Consider the following 27933-nt stretch of genomic DNA (forward strand, 5'->3'; position numbering starts at 1 on the left):
TGGTGCTCTTGTGATAAGGTGTGCAGGCTCATATACCGCAACAGGGGTGTAAATCTCTGACCTCACAGAAGTTTGATTAGATTACATTTCAAGTAATGACTTAAGTAAAAGTACCTTTCCAAAAAACGTGCCAGTCCAAAAACACGACTTAAGTAATGGCTAACATAGACCTGCAGTGGAACTTCTTAGTACATATTATCATCATAGGAACTAAAGTTTGTTAGGCACTGTTCTTCTTTTTTGGAATCCTATTGGTCTAAAATAAAAGGATATGTTTTCAAAATCAGAGATGTGTACAGTCACAAAGCAGTACAGTAGTGGTGTCCAGTCTTATCTCTGAAGGGCAGGTTTTCATTCCAGATGAACAGGAGCATACCTGGCTCTGCTAGTGTAGCTAATTGCTCAGCCTTCAAACAGCTGATCATGTGTGCTCATGTTTTGTTGGAATGAAAACCTGCAGACACACTGGCCCTACAGATAAGATAGGACACAGTACAGTACAGATACTGTTACCAATGTAACATAATGAATAAAACTCAAAAAAGGAGTTAGTAAGTAATTCATAATGACTATAGTATAACTGACAGATTTCTTTTCTTCACATAGGGGTGGGCAATATGACAGTATTGTTATTTTGATAAATTATGCTACAGTATGTCACCGTAAGCTTTTCGGAGCATATTGTGGATGTCGTCAGTACTAACCAAGCTTCCCAACTTCATGTTTGATTACACTGAGAGAATAATTAGTCCTGTGTAATTGGATTTAGTGCAGTTCAGTGTATGTGCTGTTGAGTACAAATTTTTGATAGTATTTTTAAATGTGGCCCTACTTTGTCTTTTCTAACTTATCAAATGTCAGAAAAGAACAGATATTGTGGCATATTGTGTATCATGAAAAGTTCTTGAAGTACCATGATATTCCATTTTTGTCATGGCAAACATCTCTTCTCACAAATGTACTTGAGAAGAAGTAAAAATATCATTTGAAAAAGGATTTGGTTATTCACTGTGAAGGGAAAAAACAATCAAGATTCAGGTTTTTTACTTGCATTTGGATTTGGAACAGTCATGTATGTAACAAAAACTACAGAAAGTGTAAGAATAAATAATAGGGTAAACAGCAAAGTGTGAGACAAGACAAGAAGTGCAAAACAGGAAGATGTAAACAAACTGACATCTGAACAGCAGATAATGACATAAAAGAAAAGAGGAGACAGAGTTCATACCGTGGTAGTCTGGTGTAGTCTTAGTCGCTGTGATATTCAGGTTGGCTTTGGTCTTTTCTGCACTGTCATGGGCTCACAGTGGAACATTTTGGAGAAGTGTGTGTGTGTGTGTGTGTGTGTGTGTGTGTGTGTGTGTGTGTGTGTCATCCCTGATATTTCTTGGAGCCGAAAATGTTGCCTATTTTTGGGCCATCCGATACTCAGGTAATTACATGATGGCATGCCTCAGAGAGCAGTAACCAAGCAACAGTGTAGCCACAGCGACAGGAGAGGGCTGAGGATCAGGAGTAATTGAAAGCCTTGATGGCAGCGAGGCAAACTTGCCCTTTCAGAGGGAAAGAGAGAAGATAGACTAACTGTTAGCCCAGGCACATTCACAAAAACACTGTTATGTAACGAAGATGATTATGAATGAGGTAGCATTTGGTTTTGGGTTTTTTTTGTTCTTTTGTCTGTTTTCAGAGGATGAAATTTCATTAAATGAATGCGCCTAAATTAAAATTCAGTTTGTGGTTTGTAATACAGATGAGGAATGTTTAGAAGAACTCTTTGATGTAGGTTTAAATCCTACACCTACTGAGTCTTACTGTGTCATTTTTTTAGAAACATAATCTAATATCACTTTGGATTTGTCTTGAGAATGGAAACTGTATTAGGATCTGTCTAGGCCACACTGGCAGTGTCTGCTGCATGGTTTTCTAAGGGGTTATTTTAAGTAGTAAATCTGGTTTTCAGATAATCTGATTTGGCTGTGGCTGTTTGCATGTCAGTGGCTGTTAAGTTAAAACGTAGACCAGGCAGCAAAGCTAAAAAGTGAACCAGAGTATGTTGTAATCAAATAGCATGTATTTACATGTTAACACAGGCAGGCTTTAACATGGCTGTCCAACTGAAGCTCCAGTGTTTTCGCACGACTTCCTGAACATGTCTGACATCCTGCAAGATCAGATTCGACTGGCTGCATCTCTCCCTCTCTCTCTCTCTCTCTCTCTCTCTCTCTCTCTCTCTCTCTCTCTCTCTCTCTCTCTCTCTCTCTCTCTCTCTCTCTCTCTCTTTCTCTTTCTCTTTCTTTCTCTCTCTCTCTCTCTCTCTCTCTCTCTCTCTGTCTCTCTCTGTCTCTGTCTCTCTCGCTCTCGCTCTCTCTCGCTCGCTCTCTCGCTCACTTGCTCGCTCTCGCTCTCTCTCGCTCGCTCGCTCGTTCCGCTCATGTTCAATACAAAATGACAGCTAGACTGCAGACACAGTGACAGCTTCCTAACATGCTATTTCCCATAATTCACCAGTCACATATGAGCTCATCAACTGCGTGAGCCAATTTCATGCTGTTCAATTGTATTGACTGTAGATGTCTAATATTACCTTCTCTGTATGTGTTCTGTCCTTACACCTACATTGATTTCTCATAACTGGCCATGGAGTGCTTTCATGGTCCATTGTCTACCGTATTTAAAGGAGTTAATGCTCGTCTACTGTGAATACAGCAGTGTTTACTTATGGATTTGATAGCAAAGACAGTGAAGGTGAAAAAGTGGAAATGCTGTGTATGTCACATACTCATGGCTAGATATGCTGTGAGTAGAACAGAAAAGAAGAATAGAATATCATGGAATATGAAAATATATAACAGAATACAGGGCTTTGTAATATGAGGATGGGCATTTCAGTCAGATTTGATATTCGAATTTGCTGAGGTTTTTTTTTTAAAGTATTCAGAATACCTCAGCTTATGTTACTGGTTTAGTTACATCATATTTGATCTCATGTGTTTCAGCTGGAAAACAGTGACATTGTAAAGAGTTAATTAGCTGATACTAAATATGATCAATTCACTAAATGAATTTGAAAGTTGTATTCCTGTAAATCTATATGAACAGAATGTAAGATGAGCTTGTTTATCGATGCTGGGCTTGTTTGAGAGAGGAGCTCATTATCGCTGGTTTGGTTTCACACACCAGAATTCCATCTGAACCGTGGATCAGTTACACTATTCCATACGTCACTTTTTGAATACATCGCATTTCACTGTTCATCAGCACTTGCGAACAAAGAGCCATTCTTGTATGAGAAGGTTTTTAGCCATGCAGGCAAGCAGGAGCTGGGGCAATGCTCAGTACATGCACTCAGTATATGAGCCTGGTACAGTAACTTGCACCAGTCCTATGAAAATGTGTTTTTATTAGGCATACAGTGATGCATAATAGTTACAACATGGGACTAACATATGGCCACATGAAAGGAAAATGACATAAGTGGAAGCAGACATGTTACAAATGAACCAATCATGCAATCCCACAAGCGACAGCAGGAGCAGATAGCTTCCACACGGGCAGTGGATCGCACTAGGAGTTCCCTAGAAGTGAACCCCAGACCACTGGTTTCAGGTGCACCAGAGAGTGCAAAGACTCTATCACTGGAGTGACATGAGAAAAAAGTTCTAGTTTTGGTTCTGAACATACTGCAATCTCTGTAACATATTTGTTCATTCTTGCCTTGATCACAATTCGGTAGGTCTCCATTACCTTTTAATGAGTAATTAACTTAGAGTACATCCTGCTGGATCTAAAGCTGTGCTGTGTCATTTGCCGTCTGTAGTGTACACGCTGAGCACTCAACAGCAGAGCAATAAAGACCTCATATATTGACCAAATATAGAAAGATGCACAGTGTAATGCTCAAAATCAAGGCTAGCTAGTCTGTAATTTCTACAGCTGCTGCAACTTGAGTTGCTTAGTGTTAGAACATAAATATTAGTGAATGTATGTTGTAGATAGTGGCTCCACTTGATTATCTGGAAAGAGTTTACTCTTAATGCAGACAGGGATTTTGGCCTAAGATGCATTTTTGTGTTTGTGCAGATGTGTTCGTGACGTTAAATGCAATAGTTCTTTGAGTGCCTGCTGCAATATAATCCAAAACAGCCTGCTTCCAGAGCAAAAGAAACCTTCAGCCATGGTTACAGTACATTTAGATGGGCTGTCAGTGTTTTGCTTTGTTTGTTTTTTGTTTTTGAAGTGCAAAGACAACCATGTTTATATTCGGGGCAAAACTGAAAAACATCTATAAATTATCATCTGTAATCTTGTATAAAATATTGGCTCTGGGAGTTGCTGAATCTTTGCTGTTCCAGTTTGGATCACTTTGCTTTTCAGCAAAGGATCATTAGGCTGTACCTTGCCTAAGCACAAATCTGATTTGGGCATTAGAGCCTGCTGTCTAAACATAGGGCAACAGTCTCCAGATAAGCTTCATCTCAGACTCGGATTGACGTCTCCTCATATGTTTTCTGCGCACTGATTACTCTGAACTCTGTGCACCTTTTTGCTTTTCTTTGCTATAAATCGTGTGCCACTCTGCTCCACTTTGTTCTCTGCTTCTCTTTAAGAGCCATTTTGGACTTAGTATAATGATAGCATTGCATTATTCTCCTCCCAAGGCCTATCTATAAGGCCTCTGTGAGAGGTTTTATAATTTCTGTTGTTTGACTAGCAGAGACAGTGATGGGAGCAGCCATGCCTGTTTATTCAGGATTAATGACTCAATGCTGGCAATATACCATGTGCATATATAAGTTGCTGTATTGCCACCACAAGAGCGTTGGAGGTATTTGGATCTGTAAAACAATAAACAGCAAAGTGTGAGACAAGAAGTTAGAAGGGCATTAGAAATAGCGCATGCCGTCATATGCAAAAGCTTAAACACCCTCTTTTAAATTACGTGTTTCACTGATTTTCATAAGTCAAAATATGTGAAGACATCCTCTACAGAGTACATATACAATTTAACATACTGGGGGAGGGGATTAAAACAACATATTGAATGTACCATAATCTTTATACATGCTACATTTTATACTCAATCTGATAAACAATAATTATGCATTACAATGTGCAGAAGTGTGTTCTCTGTAGAAGCTGTGTTTACTTATTTTCACAGAAAATCTGCAAAACATTTAATTTGACAAGAGGTCAAAGTGTGGTGTGCACCAATTATTATCAGGTGAGTTCCAGTACTATCAAGTGAGCCCCCAATACTATGTGGTGAGCACATATCAGACTATTGGGTGAGGGGAAGAAATGTATGTATGTGTATATATATTTACAAAAAAAAAAATAATTTACAATTTTAATAAAACATATAAATGTATGAGGTGTACAAAAAAAAATACACCACACCTTCAGGGGCTCTGTACCTTTCCATAGCACTGTAAGTCTAATACAGTTAACAGTAGACAATAGAGGATTTTAAAATGTTCAAATATTATAAAATCACAGTTTCAGCCTTTTATAATCAGTAATGTATTATAGTGCTTTCATTTACTGGATTTCCTTTGCTACATGAGTCCAGTCTGAACCTTATTGGACTATTGTGTTAGTGCCTTAATTTAATTTAGCTTTAATAGAGCTTATTTGAACTTTAAATTAATTACTGATTTTGTGCAGGGAAAAAAATACACATCCCTATCCATGATTAATGTTAACATTACACGTGTGTACTGCAGTTATCAGAGATAATAAATACCTTCAAGACACATTATTTTAATAGTGACAATATATAATCCTTTCAGGTTCCCTCTAATGTCTCCTGTTTCCACCTATAAATGGCAAAACCATAATTATAGAAAGGTTAATCAAGCAGAAATGTGAGTGCTGTGTCAGCTAACAGCAGCTGAAGAGAAGGCATGTGTGCATTTTGTCTATTTCAGCTTTCCAAACTAAAGAATTTAGCTCATGTGGTTCTGTGGTGAGAAGGACACACATTCATCCTGATAAATCTTAATGAAGGCGAGATGTAGCTGAGTGGTGCTAGACTAGTTATCAGACAGTGTGGCTATGAAGACTGTGAATTCCTGCTGCCATTGTGGCCTTGAGCCAGGTGCTTCACCTCAGGTTGCTACAGGTTTGCAGGAGCGTGGGTGACCCTGTGCCCCCTCAGTCTGTCCACTGCTGTTGAGATGGCAATGTATGCAGTGCAGTGGGGCTCAGAAATCTGTTGTAAGAGAACAAGTGCAAAAGATAACGTTCAAAACTAAAATGAATGAATGAAATAATCTGTTTCACTTTATTTTGATAGTCTTATTGTTTACAAATGCCCACACTGGTAACAAACTGACTTTAGCTTTAAGTTTTAGGTTGAGGTATGGGTAGGTTAGAGTGAGTATTAGCTTCAAGGTTAGAGAAAAGTTAAGTTGACTTTAATAGATATTTATTTGAATGCACAGTACTGTGGAAGGGTCAGACCACACATTTCATTCATTTCATTTTCAGTGACCATTATGTCATTATTCAGCATCAGGAAAAAAGCAGAAAACATATTCAATTAAAAATTTAAACAGAAGTCTCAACACCTACATATTATATTCTTATAGTTGGCAATCCTTTTAGGACACTTGCTTTCAGTTTTTCATACACTGTGTGCACAATTATTAGGCAAGTGAGTATTTTGACCACAATATGATTTTTAGGCATATTTTCTAACTCCAAGCTGGATAAACTTGATTGCTTAATGGATTTAAGCATAGCAGGTGATGTGTTTCTGTGTAATGAGGGAGGGTGTGGCCTAAGGAGGTCAACACCCTAAATGAAGGTGTGCATAATTATTAGGCAGTTTTTTTCTTTAGGCAAAATGGGCCAAAAAAAGAGATTGAACTGACTCTGAAAAGTTAAAAAATACCAAACGTCTCTCAGAGGGATGCAGCACTCTTGAAATTGCTAAGATATTGGGGCGTGATCACAGAACCATCAAACGTTTTGTTGCAAATAGTCAACAGGGTCACAAGAAACGTGTTGAGAAAAAAAGATGCAAATTAACTGCCAAGGATTTGAGAAGAATCAAGCATGAAGCTACCAGGAACCCATTATCTTCCAGTTCTGTCATATTCCAGAACTGCAACATAGCTGTATCAAGAAGTACAAGTTGTTCAGCGCTCAGAGACATGGCCAAGGTAAGGGAGGCTGAAACCTGACCACCACTGAACAAGACACATAAGCTGAAGCATCTAGACTAGTCCAAGAAATATCTGAAGACAGATTTTGCAGAGGATTTATGGACTGATGAAATGAGGGTGACTCTTGACGGACCAGATGGATGGGCCCATGGCTGGATCAGTAACGGGACAGAGCTCCACTTCAAGTCAGACGCCAGCAAGGTGGAGGTGGGGTACTGGTATGGGCTGGTATTATTAAAGATGAGCTGGTTGGACCTTTTCGTGTTGAAGATGGGCTCAAAATCAACTCCCAAGCCTACTGCCAGTTTCTTTAAGGAGTGGTACAGGAAGAATCTGCATCTTTCAAAAAGACAATGATTTTTATGCAGGACAATGCTCCATCACATGCATCCAAGTACTCCTCTGCATGGCTCGCCAGTAAAGGCATTAAAGATGAAAAACTTAAGACATGGCCCCCTTCCTCACCTGACCTGAACCCAACTGAGAACTTGTGGGCAATTCTTAAACAGGAGATTTACAGTGAAGGAGAACGGTACACCGCTCTGAACAGGGTCTGGGAGGCTGTGGTTGCTGCTGCACAAAAAGTTGATCATCAACAGATCAAGAAACTGACAGACTCCATGAATGGAAGGCTCATCACTGTTATTGATAAGAAGGCTGGCTATATTGGTCACTGATTTTTTTTTTTATTTTAATTTCTCAGAAATGTTCATTGGAAAGCTTTGAGTTGTTTGTTTATAATTCTCACTTGAACAGATGAAAATAAAAAAGTGAGATGGGATAATGTGTGTTTTTCATTTAGCTGCGTAATAATTCTGCGCAATAATAGTTGCCCAATAATTGTGTACATATAGATATTCTCCTTAGAAAGCCAAAACCTCGCTTTTACTTTCTTAAACATTCATGTTTGAGGTTTATTAACATTTTGGATTAACCGAGAGCACTGAAGTTAGTCATTAATAAAAATAATCCTCAAAAACAAGACTTGCCTAATAATTGTGCACACAGTGTAGAAATCTGCTGGCATATTTTCTATACCTCTAAAGTTCAGTCTTAGAAGTTGGTTGCATGTTCTGCTTCATACAGTCCAAGAAATCCCAAAGTACAGTAACAGCTTTTTGATAGCTACACATCTTTTCAGACTCTACTCACAGCGGAAGAATAGATAGAAGTTCTTGTAGATTTTTCAGATCTGAAGCAATAGTGGAGCTTGATTTTCTCCTCTCTCTCAAAGACAAAAGCTTAAAGTACTGTTTATCTGATGGTGGCAATTTTGGTACTTTACCAGGTCTTGTGTGATTGTTAAAAATCCCATTTTCTTTATGTATTTGAATTATTTGAATAATTCCTCCAATTTAATGTTTTAATTATTTTACTAACTCCTCCAATTTTTTGTTTTTCCACTTATTTTCTTCTTCCTTATGCAAGTGGGTTATCTTACATCTACTCTCCTGAAAATGGAATAACTTGTACTAAATAGTCATTTAGACTGGAAAGTAAATGAATGAATAAATTGTGGTCTCTGGCATTTGCACAGTGCTGTAAGTTCAGTATAAGGTGAGCATCTACAAACCTTCTACAGTAGACCCTCAAAATAAAGTGTTCCCAAAAACTCTAATGAAGAGTTTGTTTTGTTTAAGTCAAGAAGAAACTGAAGCCTTGAGCAGCATTGGGGCTTTTTCCCCTCCCACCATAACATTTGCTTACTCTGTGGCAAACCTATTGTGACATTACTTGCTTGATTAGATTTGATACTCAGACTGAAAAGCAAGCCTGATTTCATTGTGGAACCACCTGCAACATATTTATCTTTGAGATTTAGGAAAGTGTTGCAGCTTTCATCTTCTCCATTTCACGTACCACCTGAGACAATTCTGCAGCACCTCAGTGCAAAATATCCCCATTTGCATTTTAAAATGTGCCACTGTGTTCAATTTCAATCACTGCTTATATCAAGTACATATGAACAGATATATTTTTAAAGCACTTTAATCCCTCCAGTGTTGAATATGATTAGAACAAGACATACGTTAGAAATCCTCCATTGCATAGCTGTTGTTGAGGAACATGAAGGTGTGGCTGTCGCTTTTTGTCACTTACCTCTCTAGTCACTGACGGTGCCTTTAGAGTTCTCTGGCTGAGTGCATGATGGATTGGAGAGTGTGGTTAAAGGTGGAGCCCTGTGGTGAGATATTTAATACACGGAGCTGGCACTCTTCCAAATGTACACACACCTCAGTTACATGTGATTTGATAACACTCAGCCCTCTAAAGATCAACCAGCTCACCCAGCCATTTAATGTGACTGAAATATGCTCCTTCTCCAAATCAGTGTGGCTGGTTGTAAGTGATCCTTTTGCATTTTTGCGTGTGGTTTGTAACTGTTTGCTAATGAATCTCCGAATTAATAATAACAGCAAATGTAGCCAACATTACTTAGCATTACCATTAAAGGGCCCATTACCTACATCTTTTTAGTTTTTTTCCTTTTTTCCTGAGGTCCACTTATTCATAGCTTGATTAGATGGAGCTAAACTGCATTAGTCTGAATATGCAGAAATATGTAAATGTGTTGTCTTTTGTGACATCACAAAAACAGTGAATTCGAAATGGGCTGTTTTTGCAACCTGTTTTCTATATATGGACTGGAAAGTGAATGGCACATTTTGCATTTTAGCAGTGTTTACGAAAATTACGTAAGCAGTGTTTACGTACAGCAATTTTTTTATTAAATAAAGTGACAAAACTTTGGTTTGATAATGGATTGGTTTGATATGGACTGATGTAGACTCTTCAACCCTTGTGTGGTATTCAGGTTTTTGTTACTCAGTGGGTCCATTGGACTCACCAGCTTATTGCTATTTTTTTAAATCAATGCAACCTTAACAATTTATGTGAAAATACCAGATATTTAAAATATTACAAGTGGCCAGTGGGTCTGTTTTTTTGTTTGTTTGTTTGTTTAGTTTTTTAAAATCAGTGCAACCATAACAATTTTTGTAAAAATACCAGATATTAAAAATATCACAAGTGGCCAGCGCAAGGTTCTCCTTTAGCAGCTGTAGTCAATCAGCAGCCTGTCCATGTTGTACACACACACACACACACACACACACACACACACACACACACACACACACACACACACACACACACACACTAACAGCAGGCCATGTAGGAGGAGAACAGAGTGAAGGGACACAGCACCTCCACACTTTTATCCCCCCCAAACACCATAATTGTAATATAAACAGTGTGAAGTCATGAAAGAAAATAAGCGAAGGCCAAGGAATCTGAGGATGAAATAATAATAAATTGGATGCATTGAAAATGGTTTCCACAGGCCCGAACACCACAGAAGGGTTAAATCCCTTTGACCAAAACAAGTCTTGCTTGACATCCGCTGACGTTCATTTAATATGTTGTAGTATTTGTAGAATACAAAGTGAACCATACACATTCAATTTAGAGCTCATCTACACACAAAAAATGTGGTAGACATCAAACCTGCACATTATGAGATGCACATACTGAAAAATAATTTATGATGGGTTCCACAACTGTTCTGACTTCCTTAAAATGGTTAGACTCTTCAGAAACAGAGAGAGCAAGAGTGTGCCAGCTTGTTCCATCAAAGCCATGTTTTAATTCCCCAAAAGACTTCCAAAAAAGAGCTTAAATGCTTCGGAAACCACAGTTCCTCAAAAACACTTCCAAGTGAAGCTGTGACCTACAAAAGAACATGCTTAATGGCTGTAAACATTCTTTCACTAGAAGAAGCGTAAAAGCTGAAAGTGACTGGATGTTGTCAGGTTAACTGTATAACTGCATGTTTTCTGCTCTGTGTCCTGCTGCAGCACATTATTCTGGCCTTCAAGTTCGTCCTGGCCTTCGTTATTCCAGATGTGCCCAAGCACATCCAGATCAAGCTGGCCAAGCTGGAGTTTGAGTCCCTAGAAGCACTAAAGAAAAAGGTAAGCACTTACACTGGCTGGTAAAAGTTTAAACACTTAGTTTGATATTTCATATTCGATTTCCACTGTTCATTTTCTGTTATGCAAGAAAACATACTTAGAAATGTTTTGTACAAATAAAAAGTGCAAGTAAAAAGTCTAAACACTCAGGTTTTTTGTGATGTAAAGCCAGAAAAATTATGTTGGAAATTTGTCTTTAATGATATATTGCAAAGAAACACAACGTTATTAGGAAAAACAATGGAAATAAAAACCTACCCTACACTAATTGCATGTGTTTGCATGTACATTGGAGATTTACCTGTGCCCTAAATTAACAAATTCATTCAAAAATATATAAAAAAATAAACAGCATATGTGCACCTGTGTGAAATATGAAATATTTGAAATATGAAAATAACCATACCTACTATGAAGCATGGTGATGGGAGTATCCTTTTGGGTCTTTATGATTGAGACAAAGACTCTAGTTTAGATAGATCGCTCCAAATATCAAGATTTTTCAATTTATTTTAAACAATTTTACCTAATATTTATGGATGTGATTATTCTGTTTAGATTTGTTAGGTGTAAGCAAACCCTAAATATGTCAGACATCATTTATATTGATTTCTGGTTTTACATCACAGAAACCTCAATAATCATATGTAGACCTTTGTATTCACTGTATTTACTAATATTTTGAGGATATTCTGCAACACCCACATTCATGTCAAGTGGTTTTGACTAACTGAAAATAACTGTTAAAAGCCCAGTTGTTCACTCAGTACCAGTGGTGGACAGTAACTAAGTAAATGTAATTCGTTACTGTACTTAAGTAGTTTTTTTGTGTATCTGTACTGTTCTTTAGTATTTCTATTTTGGGCGACTTTTTACTTTCACTCCACTACATCTTAATGTCTAATATCTGACTTTTTACTCCACTACATTTTGAGAAATCTGTCGTTCCTTTTGGTTTCTGTGTGTATAAAAACGTAACATGTCAGAACAAAAGAAGTGCAAAGCTACAACACCAATCAGGGCACAGCGGTCACTTTGCTCTGAGCTTGTTTTGACCTGTTGGTCATGCCAACCCAGTGCAAGCACACGGTTCAAAGTCAGTGCAGCAGTGTAAAAATTGGGAGCACATACGTCCCTAAATGATGAACTAACCTAACTTTGTGTAAATAGACCACAATATAGAAATATGTACACATGCAGTCGTGACTAGCGTGTTTCTTTTTTTCTGAATTCATACAAACACTTTCATTTTATAGTAAATTAGTTTCGGTTAGTTTATGTTTGTGAACAGAGGCCTACAGATCAATACAGTAAAGGAAAACTTATTTGTGATCCTGAGTTTAAAGCCAGTTTTTATTCAATTAACTAATGTATGTAACTAATTTACAAAGTAATCTTAAACTGAAACTTTGCAATTTCAGAGCCACTCGGTTCTCCCTGATGGAAACTGTTTACCTTCAGTGTTTTGTGCTTATGATCATTTTAATAAACATCAGCGTCACTATTTAATGACGTTCTATTTAAAGACTGGTTTACCAAGAGAGACACTGGAGGATTTTCACCTAAACTGTGTTCATGAAGTGAGTCTTGTTATAAAAATGATCACAGAACATTAGAGTCATAATTAATATTTTAGGACTTTTACTTTTGATACTTAAGTACATTTGTACTTTTACTCAAGTGGAGGTCTAGAGTAAGGACTTCTACTTTTACTGGAGTAATATTTTACCTTGGGTATCTCTACTTTAACTCAAGTACATGATTTGTGCACTTCGTCCACCTCTGCTCAGTACACCAGTCTCCACTTGTTATTTCCCTCCCGGGCATATATTACTGTATGCCTTGTTCACACTGTGTCAACAGCACACAAGCCCCAGTGCACATTATGAGGCAATAATCCAGGTCCAGTTAGCATTAGCTGCATGAATACAGCTCCAGTCTGGAATAAACTGAAAGATGCGAAAGATACAGAGAGTCTACATTATTACTCATCCATCCATCACCAAATGATCCAACGAGAACTCTGTACACTCAAACCCCGCACATATTTTGTGTGTGTGTGTGTGTGTGTGTGTGTAGATGTTGGTTAATGAGTCTGAGCTATTTTGGCAGATGTTAATCACCTTGCATGCAGCAGAAGTAGGTCAGTCTTACACACAGTTGCACACGTATGTATGTGCACACACTCACCCACACAAACATGCAGGATTCTGGCCACAAAGGAAAACTGCAGTCTGTAGTCTTCAGAAACACAGAAAGAACAAGACAAGCTTAAAACAATCAAATAAAAAATGGCATTTTTTCAGTGCTTAGAAGTCAGTGTTAAACAATGAGTAATCCACAGCATAATCTGATTATAACCAAGGTTAAATATATTCCATACTCCAGGGAGGAAAGCAGAATGCAATCTTAAACACTCACCTTCCCTGAAACTTTGGCGCACTTTAACTGCATTTAATCTCTTTGGTTTTGTGCAGAGACAAGCCCATGTTCGGTAAGTGTGTTTCCATGGCTCAGTTGATACGGCACGGTTGCAGTGTGAATGACAATGAGCAGGCTTTCGCTCCTGCTGTGCTGTCTAATCTCGAGTGTAGGCCTTGTGTGTTCACTTCCTCAGTAACTACAGATGTGCAGTGATATGGCATCTTGCCATACCTTGAGTTATAGTGTTCTATAGGTTAATGTGCTGAATTAATCTCATTATTATGAATGTTTGCTATTCATATGCATTATTTGGGTATGTCCAGTACCAAAAACGCTGCTCAAACAGCAAGTACTGACATTTGAGATACTTGCTAGTAATGTTAGTTAATAATATAATTAATAATGATCATATGAAAGTGCTTTATCATATCAAATGCTTTATAACTATATATCTCTGGGTCGGGTATTATTATTATTATTATTATTATTATTATTATTATTATCGAACTCGAGTAGCTATCTTTAGCTACCGTAGTTATATTAGTCTTCCATTTAGCTTAGTATTAACAAAAAAGACATAGACATATACTAAACTATCAATTGCTAATAGTATGTATGTTTCTCAGTAATAATGTGTACCCATTGTAAATATTGTTTACGTGAAGCTTGCAAATAGATGTTACAGTACATTCAAAATATGAACTATTCTTCTATATACTATAATTTATATGTTTTTAAATAAAATTGTGGTATGGCTCAGCATGTTTATGAGTAAAGTTTATTTAGCTCTGCTAATATATAATGCAGTGAACACACTAATCATGCTTTATGTTTACAATTCATAATGCAAAATGGCTATGCATTTTTATAAATATTTATAGCTATGTTCTTGGTGACTTTTTAATGCAGTGTAACATGATATGAATATGTTCAAGCTTATTTATAGACATGGTATTCATATAAACACACCACCACAGCCAAGTATTGTGGAAGAAGCACGGAGGAAGCACAGTGCCCTGATTGCGTTAGTAGAACAATACTAGAATACGAACGGCACAAGGCCCTGATGCAATACACATGACGCTCAGCGACGAGATGGTGCTGTAAACACATGAAAGGAAGTCTCGAGCAGAAGTGAAGTAAGGTGTGACTGCTGTGATGATTGAGAACGCTCCTCTAATTAGATGTGAAGTGATGAGGGAGGGACTCTGTCCGGGTTTCATCCGGCTAACATTTGTTTTAATTTAACGGAGAGTCGCAGGTCGTAAAGTACATATGGATTATATTGATTATGTTTCAGGATGACTGAGGACGTGATATTTCTAAGCTTCACTCTACTCTCCTTTTTCACAAACTCTGTCTGACTCTAGCTCTGCCCTTTGCCAGTGCTTTTGGTGCGTCTTCAACAACGCGGCTTCATCACAATGATGGTCTTAAGCTAATAGTCTCAGCAGTGCAACCTGCTTTCGTTAGCATTTGAAAGTGCATATTTCACTTAAAGCCCATTTCAAGAAGTGCCAGATCAGTGCCACTGCCAGGATTGCTCTGAATGTACTAACATAGATCATGAAAAAAGATCCTTACAGCATTTTAGTGAGTGCAGTGTTATGAGCAAGATGTCAGTTCTTATACTATTAAAATGTAGCATTCCGGTTGCTGCATTTCCAGGCTGGGGATTTGTGTTTTATAAAGTTAGTGATGCAGGACTGTACGTCCAGAATGAGGCACTTGGTCCACTGGTTTGGTAACAATTGTGGTTAGTTAGCATCCTGTGCCATGTAGAGTAAGAAGCTCAAAGATTGGGATGGGGAGGCCATTGGTAATTTTCATTAAATTTTTATTTTTGAAAGATAAATATGATACTATTTTTTTTTCATGTATGCATGTATTTCACTCCACATAAATATTGAGCCAAATATTTTTAGGCAGACTAAATTTGCATAAAGTTAATATTTGGTCATTTTAACCACCTACATGTGGTAAATCCATCAGGTTTTTGATCCACTGACATCCACAGACACTTGATACCTTCCTTAACCTATTTGAATATTGTAGCCTATGTTCTGTTCTTTATCCATTTTTATATCTGAAATGTACATTTTTCTGAATATTCATGAAAAAATACCCAACTTTACTTCACTCCCCAAATAATTGCACTTCTCACTGTATTTAGCATTTAGCTATGAGGCAGCAGCAGCATGTGGCCTTTGAGTCCAGCTGTTTTTCCATGTGTTCAGCAGCTTGTGAGGGTGTAGACAGTTGTCTGCAGGGGGGACAGGTCTATGTTGCTGTGGAGCAAAGGCGAAGGCTGAAAATAGCAGTCACTCACAGGAGCTTTGGAAACCCCCTGTTAGCAGCCAGCACTGGAAAGCAACCTGCTACGTACTTGTGAAGGTGGACTCTAGGAAAAGGCCACTTTGCCAATGGCTTGGGTTCCCAACTGTGGTGCTGGTGGAGCAAGAGTGCTGCTGAGTTTAGCAGAGTAGAGTTTCTACTTCTTACTAAGGCATGTGTCAATCATGTTATGATGATTAAGAAAATAGGAGACGATCAAAATACCTGAGTGTGCTAGAGCCCCACTAACACGAGGCCCTTCAGTCTTCACTAATAAATGGAAGCACTAAGCCACGAGAGGCTGTTACAGAAATTTTAGCATGGTTAAAGATGCTGTTAAGCACTCTGCTTGAGTGGTTGCTTTTTCTTAAGTGAGTGATTTTGCCTTTTCTTAAAGGTGTGACAAAAAAGTGTTCAAAAAATGTTTATCATTTATAAAAATTGCAGTAAACAGTTCTTTCACCCAAGAAATGTAGTTTGTTAAAAGTGGGCTGTCCTGGCCAAGCAACAGTTAAAGTTTTGATAACTTGGTGCATTAATACAAATTTTAATTGCTCTGTTTATTTTCAATTTTACAACAACCTCAAATATCGCTCAGCCAATAGTAGCAGTTCAATCGAATTCTAAATACTGTTCTTTTATTTACGTTAAAAAGTATGTTGTCATGCAGATGAGTCACTAGAGGTCAAGAGACTGGCGCAGGACATCTGCTTAAAAATCTTGTTTCATGAAAGCCCTTATCTCACTGTATGTCAGCACTCGCATGTAATCAAACCATCTAATGTGCTGCATGTGTAGACAGGCTGGTAAAGAGATAAAGGATGTGTGCTGAATAAAGGCTGGTGACGTCTAGAGCACTCATCCAGGGATGGAGCAACACATGAATAACCTCCTCTACATTATGATGTGGCTGGAGAGTAAATCACATGTAACCAGTGATGGCTGATTGCACCAATAACATCCTCTCCTTACGGGCAGATGGCTTGTGTTTATGTTTGCCTCTGGTATTCAGGATGAAACAGCTGCATTTTTACCACTTGTTTGGTACCAGTTGTTTCAATTGATGGAATCTCATGACCATATACCATTTAGAGAGAGAAGAAGCTTAAAAAGCAGCAGCTTATATCTACATATAGTGATCATCACTGATTAACTGATTTTGAAGATGACATCAAAAGTGTCATGACATTTAGAAAAGCTTGAGGATGCTTGTCCTGTGTTGCATCCTGCTCTTCAGGGATGCAGAGTGGAAAAAGCAGGGCAAATCAGGGCGCCCGCATGATGAAGTTTGTCAGGAAGCATATGCTCTCTCGCCTCGCAGCCAGGCTGGTGTTACAGGAAAAGGAAGGAATGAGTCGTCTGAGGCTGTCTGTCATGCCTTAAGCGTGAGACGTATCCTTTGCTATCGTTCTGATGAGAAATGAAGGCAGTGGTGCTGCCCTGACAGACTGAAGGAATTAAATGAATCATGAGACTGGAAATGTGTCACCAGCTCTTGGCGCCTTTTTTGACAATGGAATGCTCAGTGTGCTCCTGATGTTCAGGAGTGGAGTTCAGCTTCAGCACTGCCTAGTGAACTTAAAGTTTAAAAGCATTTGATGTAGACAGAACTAACAGTATAGCAGTGTTTTGATCAATCTTTACGTCCTTCAGCAGTTGTCAGCTGATGCCATTCAAAACTTGTTTCCACAGGCACAGCGCCATGAATTCATCTTAAAGTTGGAAGTTACCCTATCCCCACTCCCTCCCACAATGAGAGATCAGACAGTCTTTTCTCCTGTATATAACTCATTAAAGTTCTTGTTTTCCTTTTAAATTTGTATTTCTACAGGATTTTAGTAACAAAATATAGTGTTATTATTATTATTTTTTTAATTGATCTTTATTTGTATACTTTCTGTCTTTTGGAGGTTGACCCTCCATAAACATTGCACTTTGATCCCCAAGGCAAAACTTTGTGCATAACTGTACAGTAAAGATTGAACAAGCAGAGATTAAGTTGGACTGTTCCTTTTAGGTCTGCTCAAAAATGCTAGAGTCATTAACATATTTATGTTTACCAGCTGTATGTATGTTTCAGCTTGATTTATTCAAGAATGGCAAACAAAATGTACTGTTTCAGCAGTTTCTGCTTGGAAAAAACATCTCTGTGGCTGCATGTGAAGAGTCCTTCTCTGTCACTGCTACTGTCAAAAAAGCTTTTAAAGCGCTCTGCTACAGCTTCCTCACGTAATCAATACCAACATGTCCAAGCAATTATCCCAACATGCATATTACAGCCTCCTGTGGAAACCAGAGGATTTTCTCTGCTTAGATGAGGACGGTAGGGAATGGCTGCCAACTTTCTTTGGACTTTTGACTCGAAACCTTTTTTAATGCAAATCCAGCCTCAGAGGGGATGAGTTTCTTCAGATGGCTCCCGATTTGTTTTGGCTTCATGAGCATCTCAAATGAGCAGAAACTGGATCTGAAAGAAAATAAATGACCTTCTTAGACAGGATGGGTTCAGTATTCTTACTGGCTTGACATGGTTCAAGTTTATTTTCAAAGGTGGAATATCCTTTACTACTTTTATGATATCAATCCATTCACCTGACACAGCTCAGTCTAGATGCCTTCCAGCCATTCTAACAGAGAACCATTTTCAGCCTTTGGAAAAAACATCATTTAATGTTCCACTGTTTCTACAGTTTTTAATGAATAACAGAAAAAGCTAACTGAACACAGTGGTAACAGTATTGTTTGTGGCCCTTTTAATCACCACTCTTGCGCTTTGAGAGGTAACTGAAGGCCAGACGAAGGCGCAGTAGAAAGCACAGTGTCAGCACATCTGCCTGCATTGATCTCGCTTTTGGCTTGAAAAGTTAATTGCACATAACACTTTTTCATTGAGGATGTAATTTACTCTGGTTTGCAGGCAGCAGAATTAATTGATTAAATGTAGCTCTGGCTGCATCAGTCTGGGGAATGTCCTTAATGGAGGAAAAAAAGCTGTATATTTAAAAATAATTCAATCCTCTTGAAAGTCTCCAGGCCTGGCGGATGAATTTAAGTCTCCCATAAGTTGCAGTGCAATGCGGTTTATGAGCTTTAGTTGCTTTTTTTCCCCCCAGAGGCAATGTGATTTTGAAGATTTAGTTGTTCCCGTTACTGTTGCTTTTTTAAGAAGCTGTCAAAACAGCAAGTCATTTATTCTCTTAATATTATTGCTTGTACCCACCACATTCACTTGAAGTGTGAATCATTCAAAATTAGACATTTCTGAGTCACACAAGCTACTAAGGGCTTCTGTGCTGTTTCTGTACTAGCCTCTTCTGTCAGTATGTTTTATATACAATGCTGTTTTTTGCTTTAAGAAATATTAAACACGGCTGCATTACCAGCGACTTCCTGAATGACTCCCTGCCTGCTACTTTGATTCTGGTCTGTAGTCAGATTTAACCCTAAATGTAAATCACAACATTAATATATGGACATCCTGGCTGTTTTTTTTTCTTTTCTCTTTTCAGAAAATGCTGGAGGCCGCAGAGATCCCAAAGACCGATAAGTGACGAGGGGCAGGGAGGCCAACAGCAGCACAGACTCTGAGCATGCAGATTTAAATCGGCATATGAAGAAGCTGCCCTCAGGTGTTTACATACAGTGTACAATCGAGCGTTACATATAACCAAGCACGAATATGCACTGCTGGCAATGTCCTTCACGAAGACTGCTTACTTTGCTGACAACGCAAGCCTCTGGCTCTCAGTTCGTTTACTGCATCTTATCTGAAACAGTTCCAGTTTGAGCTTTACTCTTTAATTATTGTCTCCAGGTGAGTTTAACTGGGTTGTATATGGAGCTGATTTTAAAGGATGCTAAAATGCATGTCCCTGAGAACTTATAAAAGAGTGGGCAGTGCCTTTATTCATCACTATATCAGATCACACGCATTACTGCTTCTGTGTACTAATGTCATGTGCACACTACATGGTACTTGAAGCCAAGAAGACCTGATACTCCGTTCTCTGAAAATAAATATCCTGTTACAAAAACAAGTGTTGTGCTTTATTTGCTGCCTGGCCTCAGTTTTGATTATATTGCTGTTATTGGAACAAAACCTTGTTTCTCCATTTTTGTTGTTTTTCAGTTTTTGACAGAATTTGAAAATACCTGTTGCCCTTTATGTTGTATGTAAATTTCATGATGAACAGACCAAATAAAATGACAGAAAAATTACTTGGTATAAAGTCTGGTTCCATTGACTTACATTTAAAGTAGAGTGCATTTATTTTCTTCTCCTGTAAAGTTACCATTTTGGAGATACAGGGTTTTGTTTCCTGACCACAGCGGTATGCAAGTCAGCACTCTGAAGGGTATGAATTTGTTACTACATTAGTCTTTATGTGCTGGTTTTCTAGGCTATATGCAGTGTAGTGGTCTCTGCATAGGTGGATATACTCTACTTTGTAAGGGATGCCAATACACACTATAATTAAAGGATCCTAAGCTGATATAAAAGTCAGCTTAAGAAAAAAGATGAAGTAAATTCAGATTCAAATATCTTACAGTACATAGGACTATGAAAATAACATTTTACATAAATGCATTCATTCATGTATCAAGCATGAGAGTTTAATAATAAAAATGAGCCGTCAAACTCAGCTTTATGATTTTTTTTATGTAGCATGCTATGAGTTGTAATACTAAGTTTTATCTGATTGCAGCCTGACAGTGAGAAGCAACACATGGCACATGCTCACTGGGTATACATACCGTCTTTACTCTCAACGATCACAATCACAGATGTATCTTGCTGTTTTTGTAAGCGCATACTGTACTTCAGTCTCCCTGGAGATAGGAATATGCCCTAATATGCCGCTACACGAAGTCATTTACCCATTTTATACAACAGAAACTCTCAAACTCCCTGGAAGGATGTGGTGTTTGGATTCTGGAATTAGCAGATGATGCAGTCCTTAATTCAGAATGCAAATAGCCTTTAAATTGCAGTTCAGTTGATTTGATCTTTACCCTGCCTCCTGATTTATCAACAGGCTAATCTTTACTGGCAGGTAAAATAGCATGGATGTCAAAATTTCTTTGTGTGGAGAACACAGTTTGCACAGCTAGCTTTTTATTCATTGCAAGGCTAACGGCTTTAGTTTGATTGTAAATGAGGTTTAAATCTCTGACCGCAAAGATTAAATTGCAGTTCTTTAGGAAACAATTTAGTAGATCCTGAAATTTCAAATTTCACCCCATTTATTTAGAATTATTTTTGATAGAATTTAGAATTATTGTTGGAGTCAATTTACACACGTGTGGAATACAATTAACGATGAAAACAATACAGGCTCTTTTAATTTGAAAATATCTGGAGAATTCTATGAATGTACTTTATTCAATATTATTATAAACAAAATGAAATGAAATTAAATCTGACTTCATGATGGTACTCACAGTGAACTGGTAGAGGTGATGAAAAGTGCTGCATCATTTAGAACTTAAGGACAGCCTGAATACACGCTGTGCTTAAGCACTCTGAGGCCTTTTAAGATGAGGCACAGTAGAAACAGACACATGCATACGGTCCACTGATCAAAGCATCAGGGCAGTGTGAAAGGTCATGGTGCGCAGGACAGCTCTAACTAGGGCACAGCTTATCCCTGCCTCCCCAACCTCTAATGCCTCTCAGTCATTTATTCCTAGTGTGTAGGGACAGCTGGAACAAGCTGAGGGATGTGTGTGTGATGGCCTGGACAGCGCTGGGTTACTTGAGACATCTGGCAGTGAGATTTGGCAGTAAATTAGTCAAAAACCTTTCAACAGCAGCGGTTTGAGCCACCACTTTGTCATGTTTTAACTTCTCTCCTTACACTGGCCAGTCAGGTGAAGAACATTCAGCAACAACATTCTGCCCTCTGCAAATCCACATCACAGTTTGGTAAACAACAACTTTATCAGACGGTTTTGGTGAACACAAGCCTAGTTATGGCTGTGACTCGGTAGGTTTTGGGTTAGATCCTGGCTGATGGCTTCTGTCATTGCGGCCCTGAGGAAGGCACTTATTCCCCAAGCCACTCCAGCGTTACTGTCTCTATACTTGGTGGGCAAAAGTTGCTTTAGGCAAAAGTGTCAACTAAATGCATTCTAGGACTAAACTGTGCTGCTGAAAAGTGCATTTTCTAAAACTGCTTTAACCCTTGGTGGAGTTATAAATTCTACATTTTAGCTGACAAATAATTGCTATAAAAATACCTGCAATAAACATTGTATGTATTTTTCAGTCATTGTGTGCAAATATTGAAGTACAATCCTAACATGGCCAAATTGGCCGATTAGCCCCATTACTATCCATCCATTTTCTAAGCCGCTTCTCCGTCAGGGTCGCGGGGGGATGCTGGAGCCTATCCCAGCAGTCTTCGGGCGGAAGGCAGGATACACCCTGGACAGGTCGCCAGTCCATCGCAGGGCAGCCCCATTACTAGTCAAGCTCAAATAAACAAACCATCACTGCTGCAAGATGCCTGTGAAGAAAATAGACATTTTCATCAAAACAGATGATTTGGATCAATGTGAAAATGCAACGTGTTCTTCAACAGACAGGATGGGTAATCCAAACATGTCATAGCACCAGTCAAAAGTTAGAACTTCTGTTTTTGTGAGACTCAAAATGTGGTCATTTTTTTGTAACATATTTGCCTCAACCAAACTGAAACAATAATTCACAATGTTGTGATGTAAACAAATGATTGCAATTATTTTATAACTGCTGTTAGCTTTAACAGTCAGCAATCTGGTGATTATGTAGTAACTGTGACGGGTCTTTCTCCTCCTTATGAACACACACGTGGAGTCACTTGGGCATGTGGAATCTGCATTTCTGACACTTCTTTCAATACATCATGCCTTTCTTACAGCCGGTGACTGAAGGGTTAATTGGTGTCCTGGAAACCAGATTTCACATTACAAGGTAAGAAACAAGGTTCTACTTGTGACCAAGATGCAAAAATATAGGGGGGTCCTGGGGTGCTCTGGGACCTTGGACTCCCTAAATGTCTCAAAATCAAAATTCTAAGGGGTTCCTGAAAAGAAGCTTATGGCGTTATGATGTTCATTAGAGTAAAATTAGGTGTTCAAATACAAATTCAAAGGAAGGTCTGTTTACTCTGCTTCACCCACAAACCTGTGAGCTTCTGTCTTTGATATTCTTAGAGACTCAGCACTGGTGTGCCTCAGGGTGGTGCTGTAGCAAATTGGTTCACCTTATTGGTCCTTCATAGCCTAGCAAGTGTAACTACACCCAGCGTATCTCAAAAACTTTACAATCTTCCACACCAGGTGGTTAAATCTCAAAACATGCCCAATTTCTCACGAGATAAGTGGAGAGTGAAATTTCCCAAAGCGAAGATAAAAGAGATGTACAAGATCTCAGTGTGTGGAAGATCTCATTAGCAAATCAAAGCACAACATTTCTAAAACAAAAAAGACCCAAACATTTTCCTGCCATTGAAGCTAGCTTCAGTGTCACTACGGCAAGCGAGTTTGCAGCCAACACGGGACCCCATAAATACCAGGGGTTATTTCACAAACTGCCTGTGACCACCTCCTGGAAGAAAAGGGTTTGCTGCCTGCCTTTCAATATAGTGAAAAGTATCTGTGCAAAACAAACAAACATGAATTAAACATGGTTTGCTTTTAACAAGCGCTCAAAAAAAAGAAGACAGAAGGCCAAATGTAAAGACATTTTCCACAACATTTAATTTCAGACATTACCATAGCTATATGTAACTTCTGAGGACAAATTTCAACAACAAAACATTTATTCATTTTGCTTTTTCACTGTCGTTTTTCTTTATAAGTCAGTACATGGTTTTGGTCCAGTAACATTTTGTGGTGGTTCTTTTCCCTCAACGTACGTGGATCAATTATGTCAAACGTACAACACATGCACATGTCATTTCACCTGTTTACACCAGGGTAGGACAAAAGTCTGAGACTGACATTATGAATATAGCACTGGTTTCTTTTTCAACTTTGCTAAATTTGTTTGAGACACTCAGAACTAATAAGGCTATATTACAGCTATGAACCAAGATGGCCAACACTGCAGTTCTATAGAGAGCACCATATTTACATCAATATTTACAGACCTTATTGTTTAAAAAGAAAAACAAAAATACTCAAGATAATTCTTTTTTTTTCGGTCAAGTGAGCCATTCTAATGCTGTACATGTTATGAAATATAAAACAAAAATATGTATATTTACAAATAGCTGCAACTTATAGCTTATTGCCAATGCCCTTTAAAATCTCTTACCCTACCCCACTCCACTCCACTCTGGTTCAGCATGGGCCCTTTATAGCTTTTATCTCACCCTCTACACCAGGTAATGGTCATTCACAAGCCAACTCCTGACGCTGTATTTCCTGAAAGAGTGGCCACATGTAAGAAGCTTGTTAAGGTTTCAAGAATACCTGGAGCCAGGCTGCCAGGTGATGAACCAGCATGGCTTTAACTCTAAAGCCAACCCGATGCCTGTATTCAACACAGCATTTTAAATCAGCAGTCTTTTCAAACAAAATAAACTTTTAAAAACATATTTACATACCCTATAGACATCTAAGGCCAGCCTTAATTGGAGACTGGCACATACAGTAACAAAAGTGTGAACTGCAAAAAAAAAAAAAAAAAAAAAAAAAAAAAAAAAAAAGACTAAGGTGAGAACAGCTGGGCTGAGATTTAGTGCTTAACACCACCTAGGAATTCATTTCCTAGTGTGGAGAGAATTATGCACGTCTTAATTTTCCACCTTTCCTCCAGTAAAAAAAAAAAAAAGCCTTCAGAACACAGCCAAAGTTTTGAGCATTGTTTGAACGGATTCCTTACAGATCGGATGCAGCCAGTATCTGTGCAACTCCAGCAAGTCTACTTTCTCCAAACCTGTGGGCCTTGCACACTACTGCAGCGTCAAGACCAAGTCGTCTTAATATCTACATATGGGTGCAAAAAGACAAAAAAGATGTGACTTCTGTTTGGATATGAATGTTACTTCTTTGGATGAATTTTTGAAATAATTATATTCAGTGGGTATTTCAGAGAGATCAATTACAAATTCAGTCTCACTACACACAATATCCTGCTTCATCTGTGTTCACTTTGTAGTATATATATTTAAAACTTTAAGACTGAATCGGTAAACTAAAGCTTATTTTTCAGAATCACAGGAGAACAATTTGTCAGTATATCACAAATTCCAAGTTACACAGATACTCCTGTAATTCTTACAAGAAACAACTCAATTTCCTGACTGATTGTCAGTAAAGTTTTGTTTTAGGAAAATACCTAAAATTAGGAGGAAAAAAAGCACATTCAATCGTAGATGTAAAAACTGCTTGTTATTAGTATTCACAACTCTTTTAAATACATCCTGCTGAAAGTAGTTTGAAAGTCAAAAACAACTATTATACACTATTCAATGTGTAACTGAATTAATAAATAAGATCTTCTTTCGGCTGCTCCCTTTAGGGGTCGCCACAGCGAATCATCTGCCTCCAAATTAATAAATAAGATCATTTGCTAAATTGTAAACTTGTGATTTAGTTTAAGACATGGGCAGTAATCAAACCTGGTGCTGTTTTGTTAATAAAATAGGCTTTATTATTTTGACTGGACTTAATTTGGGTCTTGATTTATATCTGTTGGGAACATAAGTGCTCATATTAACTAGTGTGTGCTACTATGTCACACTTTTGGTTATATTTATCTTTATTAAATATTTTGTCATACAGATCTACAATTCTATTTGATTGACTGACCAATGCCCAACCGTAATCTATTAAGCGCTTTTTTTCAGGAGATTAAAAGCCAAAAAAAAAAAAAAAAAAAAAAAAAGTGATGGGAAAAGAAGTAGAGAAAACAAAAATCAGCAGGGAGTCAAATGTAAAATGCTCAGTGGGACTAAAAAGGACCCTCTTTCAAAAACAAAAAAACAACAAAGGCTAGCAGCATGCATCTCATAAAATCCCCAAAAGGAAAAAAAAGGAACTCAATAAATATGTTGTAAGAATGATTAAGACGACATAGAAGGCAGGTGGCAAAAAGGTCTGCTGAGGGTCAGGAAAGGTCATACACAGCTACTGGAAGAGTACTCAAGTCCTCATTATGCTACAAATATGGCGATAAGAGCAATCCGCTACGAGGACCAGTCATGCAACCCGCCATCATATGACCTGGCAGCAGCTGGCCTGGGCAGACGTACAAAGCAGCCCGTCCCTTGGGCTCCTCTGGATGTTTACGGAGATGGTTTTTTCACACAGAGGTAGCTGGAGCACATTGTTTTTCAAGTTCAGGTTGTTCTCCTTGGCTAGACCTAGTCCATTCAGCATGGTTGCCGTTTGGTCCGGGTAACGCTCCACTGACCCACCACTGACATTGCTAGCATGACCAGGCACAGCCACCTTGTCCAGGCTGCTGTTGGAGCCAATGCACATCTTCCAGGAGGACTTCTCCTGAACTTTGACGCTAGAGAGGTTCTGCGGATCGATGATGAAATGTCCTCCTCCACCTGCTCTTGAGCTGCGAAACTGTGAGCTTAAACACAGGCTCATGAGCTTTAGGCTCTCCACCAGTTCGCCGGCACTCCTGGCTGCACTGCGAGTTGATCCAGACGAGGGGTTGTTGCTGCCACTGGAACAGCTGGAGGGGCTTCCCTGTCCTTTAGAACCCCCTCCCCCGCCTCCTGCATTCCCACCACTATCTCCACTACCATTGCTGCCACCTCCAGGAGGGCTACCTCTGTCCGGTCCAGAGTTGCCCTCCCCTGGGGGTTTGCTTTGTCCTCCACTGCTGCCACCCCCTCCATTCCCTCCAGAGTTTCCTGGTGGCCCTTCGCTGCTGTCCCTCCGGTTCCAGCTATATGTGAACCCGGATTCTTTGTCCAGGCGACGGCGGTGGCTCTCTGAGTCGTCATCACTGGTCTCTGAGCTAGAGCAGCTGGAGCCGCGGCCCTGGCTCTTGCGGCGGTGGTAACGCTTTTGTGCTGTGCCGGGCGATGCCATGTTCATCTTAAGACGACTGAGCTTTGGTGGCAGGCTCTCGTCCATGTCAAAGTCATCATCCGACTCGCCCTCCTCCTCGAAGATCTGGTTAAGCACAGGGGCACTCTTGCGTGACGTCAGACGGTTGGTGATGGATGGTGGCTTGCGGCGCAGGATTACCTGGGTGGGGAGTGGAGATGGCTCCTGCTCCTCCTCTTCCTCCTCATCCTCCTCCACCCGGAAGAGGCAGGTGCGCTGCTTCGCAGAGGCTGATGTAGGTAGGGCCACACCGCTGGCCTTGAGGGGACTTGGAGGGACAAGGGCTGTTGGGCCAGATGGAATGGAGCTACTGCATGCCTCGCTGCTCTCCTCCCGTCGGGCCAGCTCCAGGAGCCCTTTACTGCGGTGGCCATTTAGCAAGTTCTCTGCGCTACGGGCCGGAGACTGCGGTCCCCCTGCGTGAGAGATAGACGAAGCCGCCAGACTGTCCTCAATGTCCTGGTGCATGTCGATTTTAGTTGGCCAGGATTGCCTGTGAAGAAAATGAACAGTGATCGAAATCATTTGTTTTGATGACTGTGCTGTGAAAATTCAACACTTCAACAGACAGGATGGGTAATCCAAACTACAGAAAACTATTCCTGATACACAACAAAAGTATAATCTACATGGATATATATAGGAATAGCTAAATGACTGTACCACAGAGCAGCCGTATGGAAACAAATGAACCTTCATGACGGAGACAGTCCTTGACAAAAGGCAGACCTGATTCTCCTGCCAAGCCTTTAACAACCCACTGAATAGAGGGGCATGGTGAATCACAGGATGACTTGCAGACTAAATGTCCTGCTTTTGATTCAGTGCTGAATAAAGGAACGTGTTGTAATGAGTTTATCTGCACAAAAAAAAGAAACCAGCATTGCCTTGAAGGGGTTTGAAGCTAAGTGACTCGTATGAATAGTACTTACTGCATTGTACATATTCCTAGGTTAGGTCAAAACCAC

The 27933-nt window shown here is 39.1% G+C and overlaps 2 protein-coding genes across 2 annotated transcripts in view; one reads left to right on the top strand and one right to left on the bottom strand.

Moving 5' to 3' along the window:
- ano10a (anoctamin 10a) overlaps positions 1-19941 on the top strand; it is a 32497-nt gene extending 12556 nt beyond the window's left edge. The window contains exons 13-14 of the mRNA XM_017700401.2: positions 11030-11146; positions 19414-19941. Of these exons, the coding sequence (XP_017555890.1) occupies positions 11030-11146; positions 19414-19455 (159 nt within the window). The 3' untranslated portion in view covers positions 19456-19941. The remainder of the gene's footprint in view (positions 1-11029; positions 11147-19413) is intronic.
- Positions 19942-23624: 3683 nt separating this feature from the next.
- snrka (SNF related kinase a) overlaps positions 23625-27933 on the bottom strand; it is a 38095-nt gene continuing 33786 nt past the window's right edge. The window contains exon 6 of the mRNA XM_017700398.2: positions 23625-27458. Within this exon, the coding sequence (XP_017555887.1) occupies positions 26111-27458 (1348 nt within the window). The 3' untranslated portion in view covers positions 23625-26110. The remainder of the gene's footprint in view (positions 27459-27933) is intronic.

This window comes from Pygocentrus nattereri, chromosome 3, assembly GCF_015220715.1.
Source record: "Pygocentrus nattereri isolate fPygNat1 chromosome 3, fPygNat1.pri, whole genome shotgun sequence".
Lineage (NCBI taxonomy): Eukaryota > Metazoa > Chordata > Actinopteri > Characiformes > Serrasalmidae > Pygocentrus > Pygocentrus nattereri.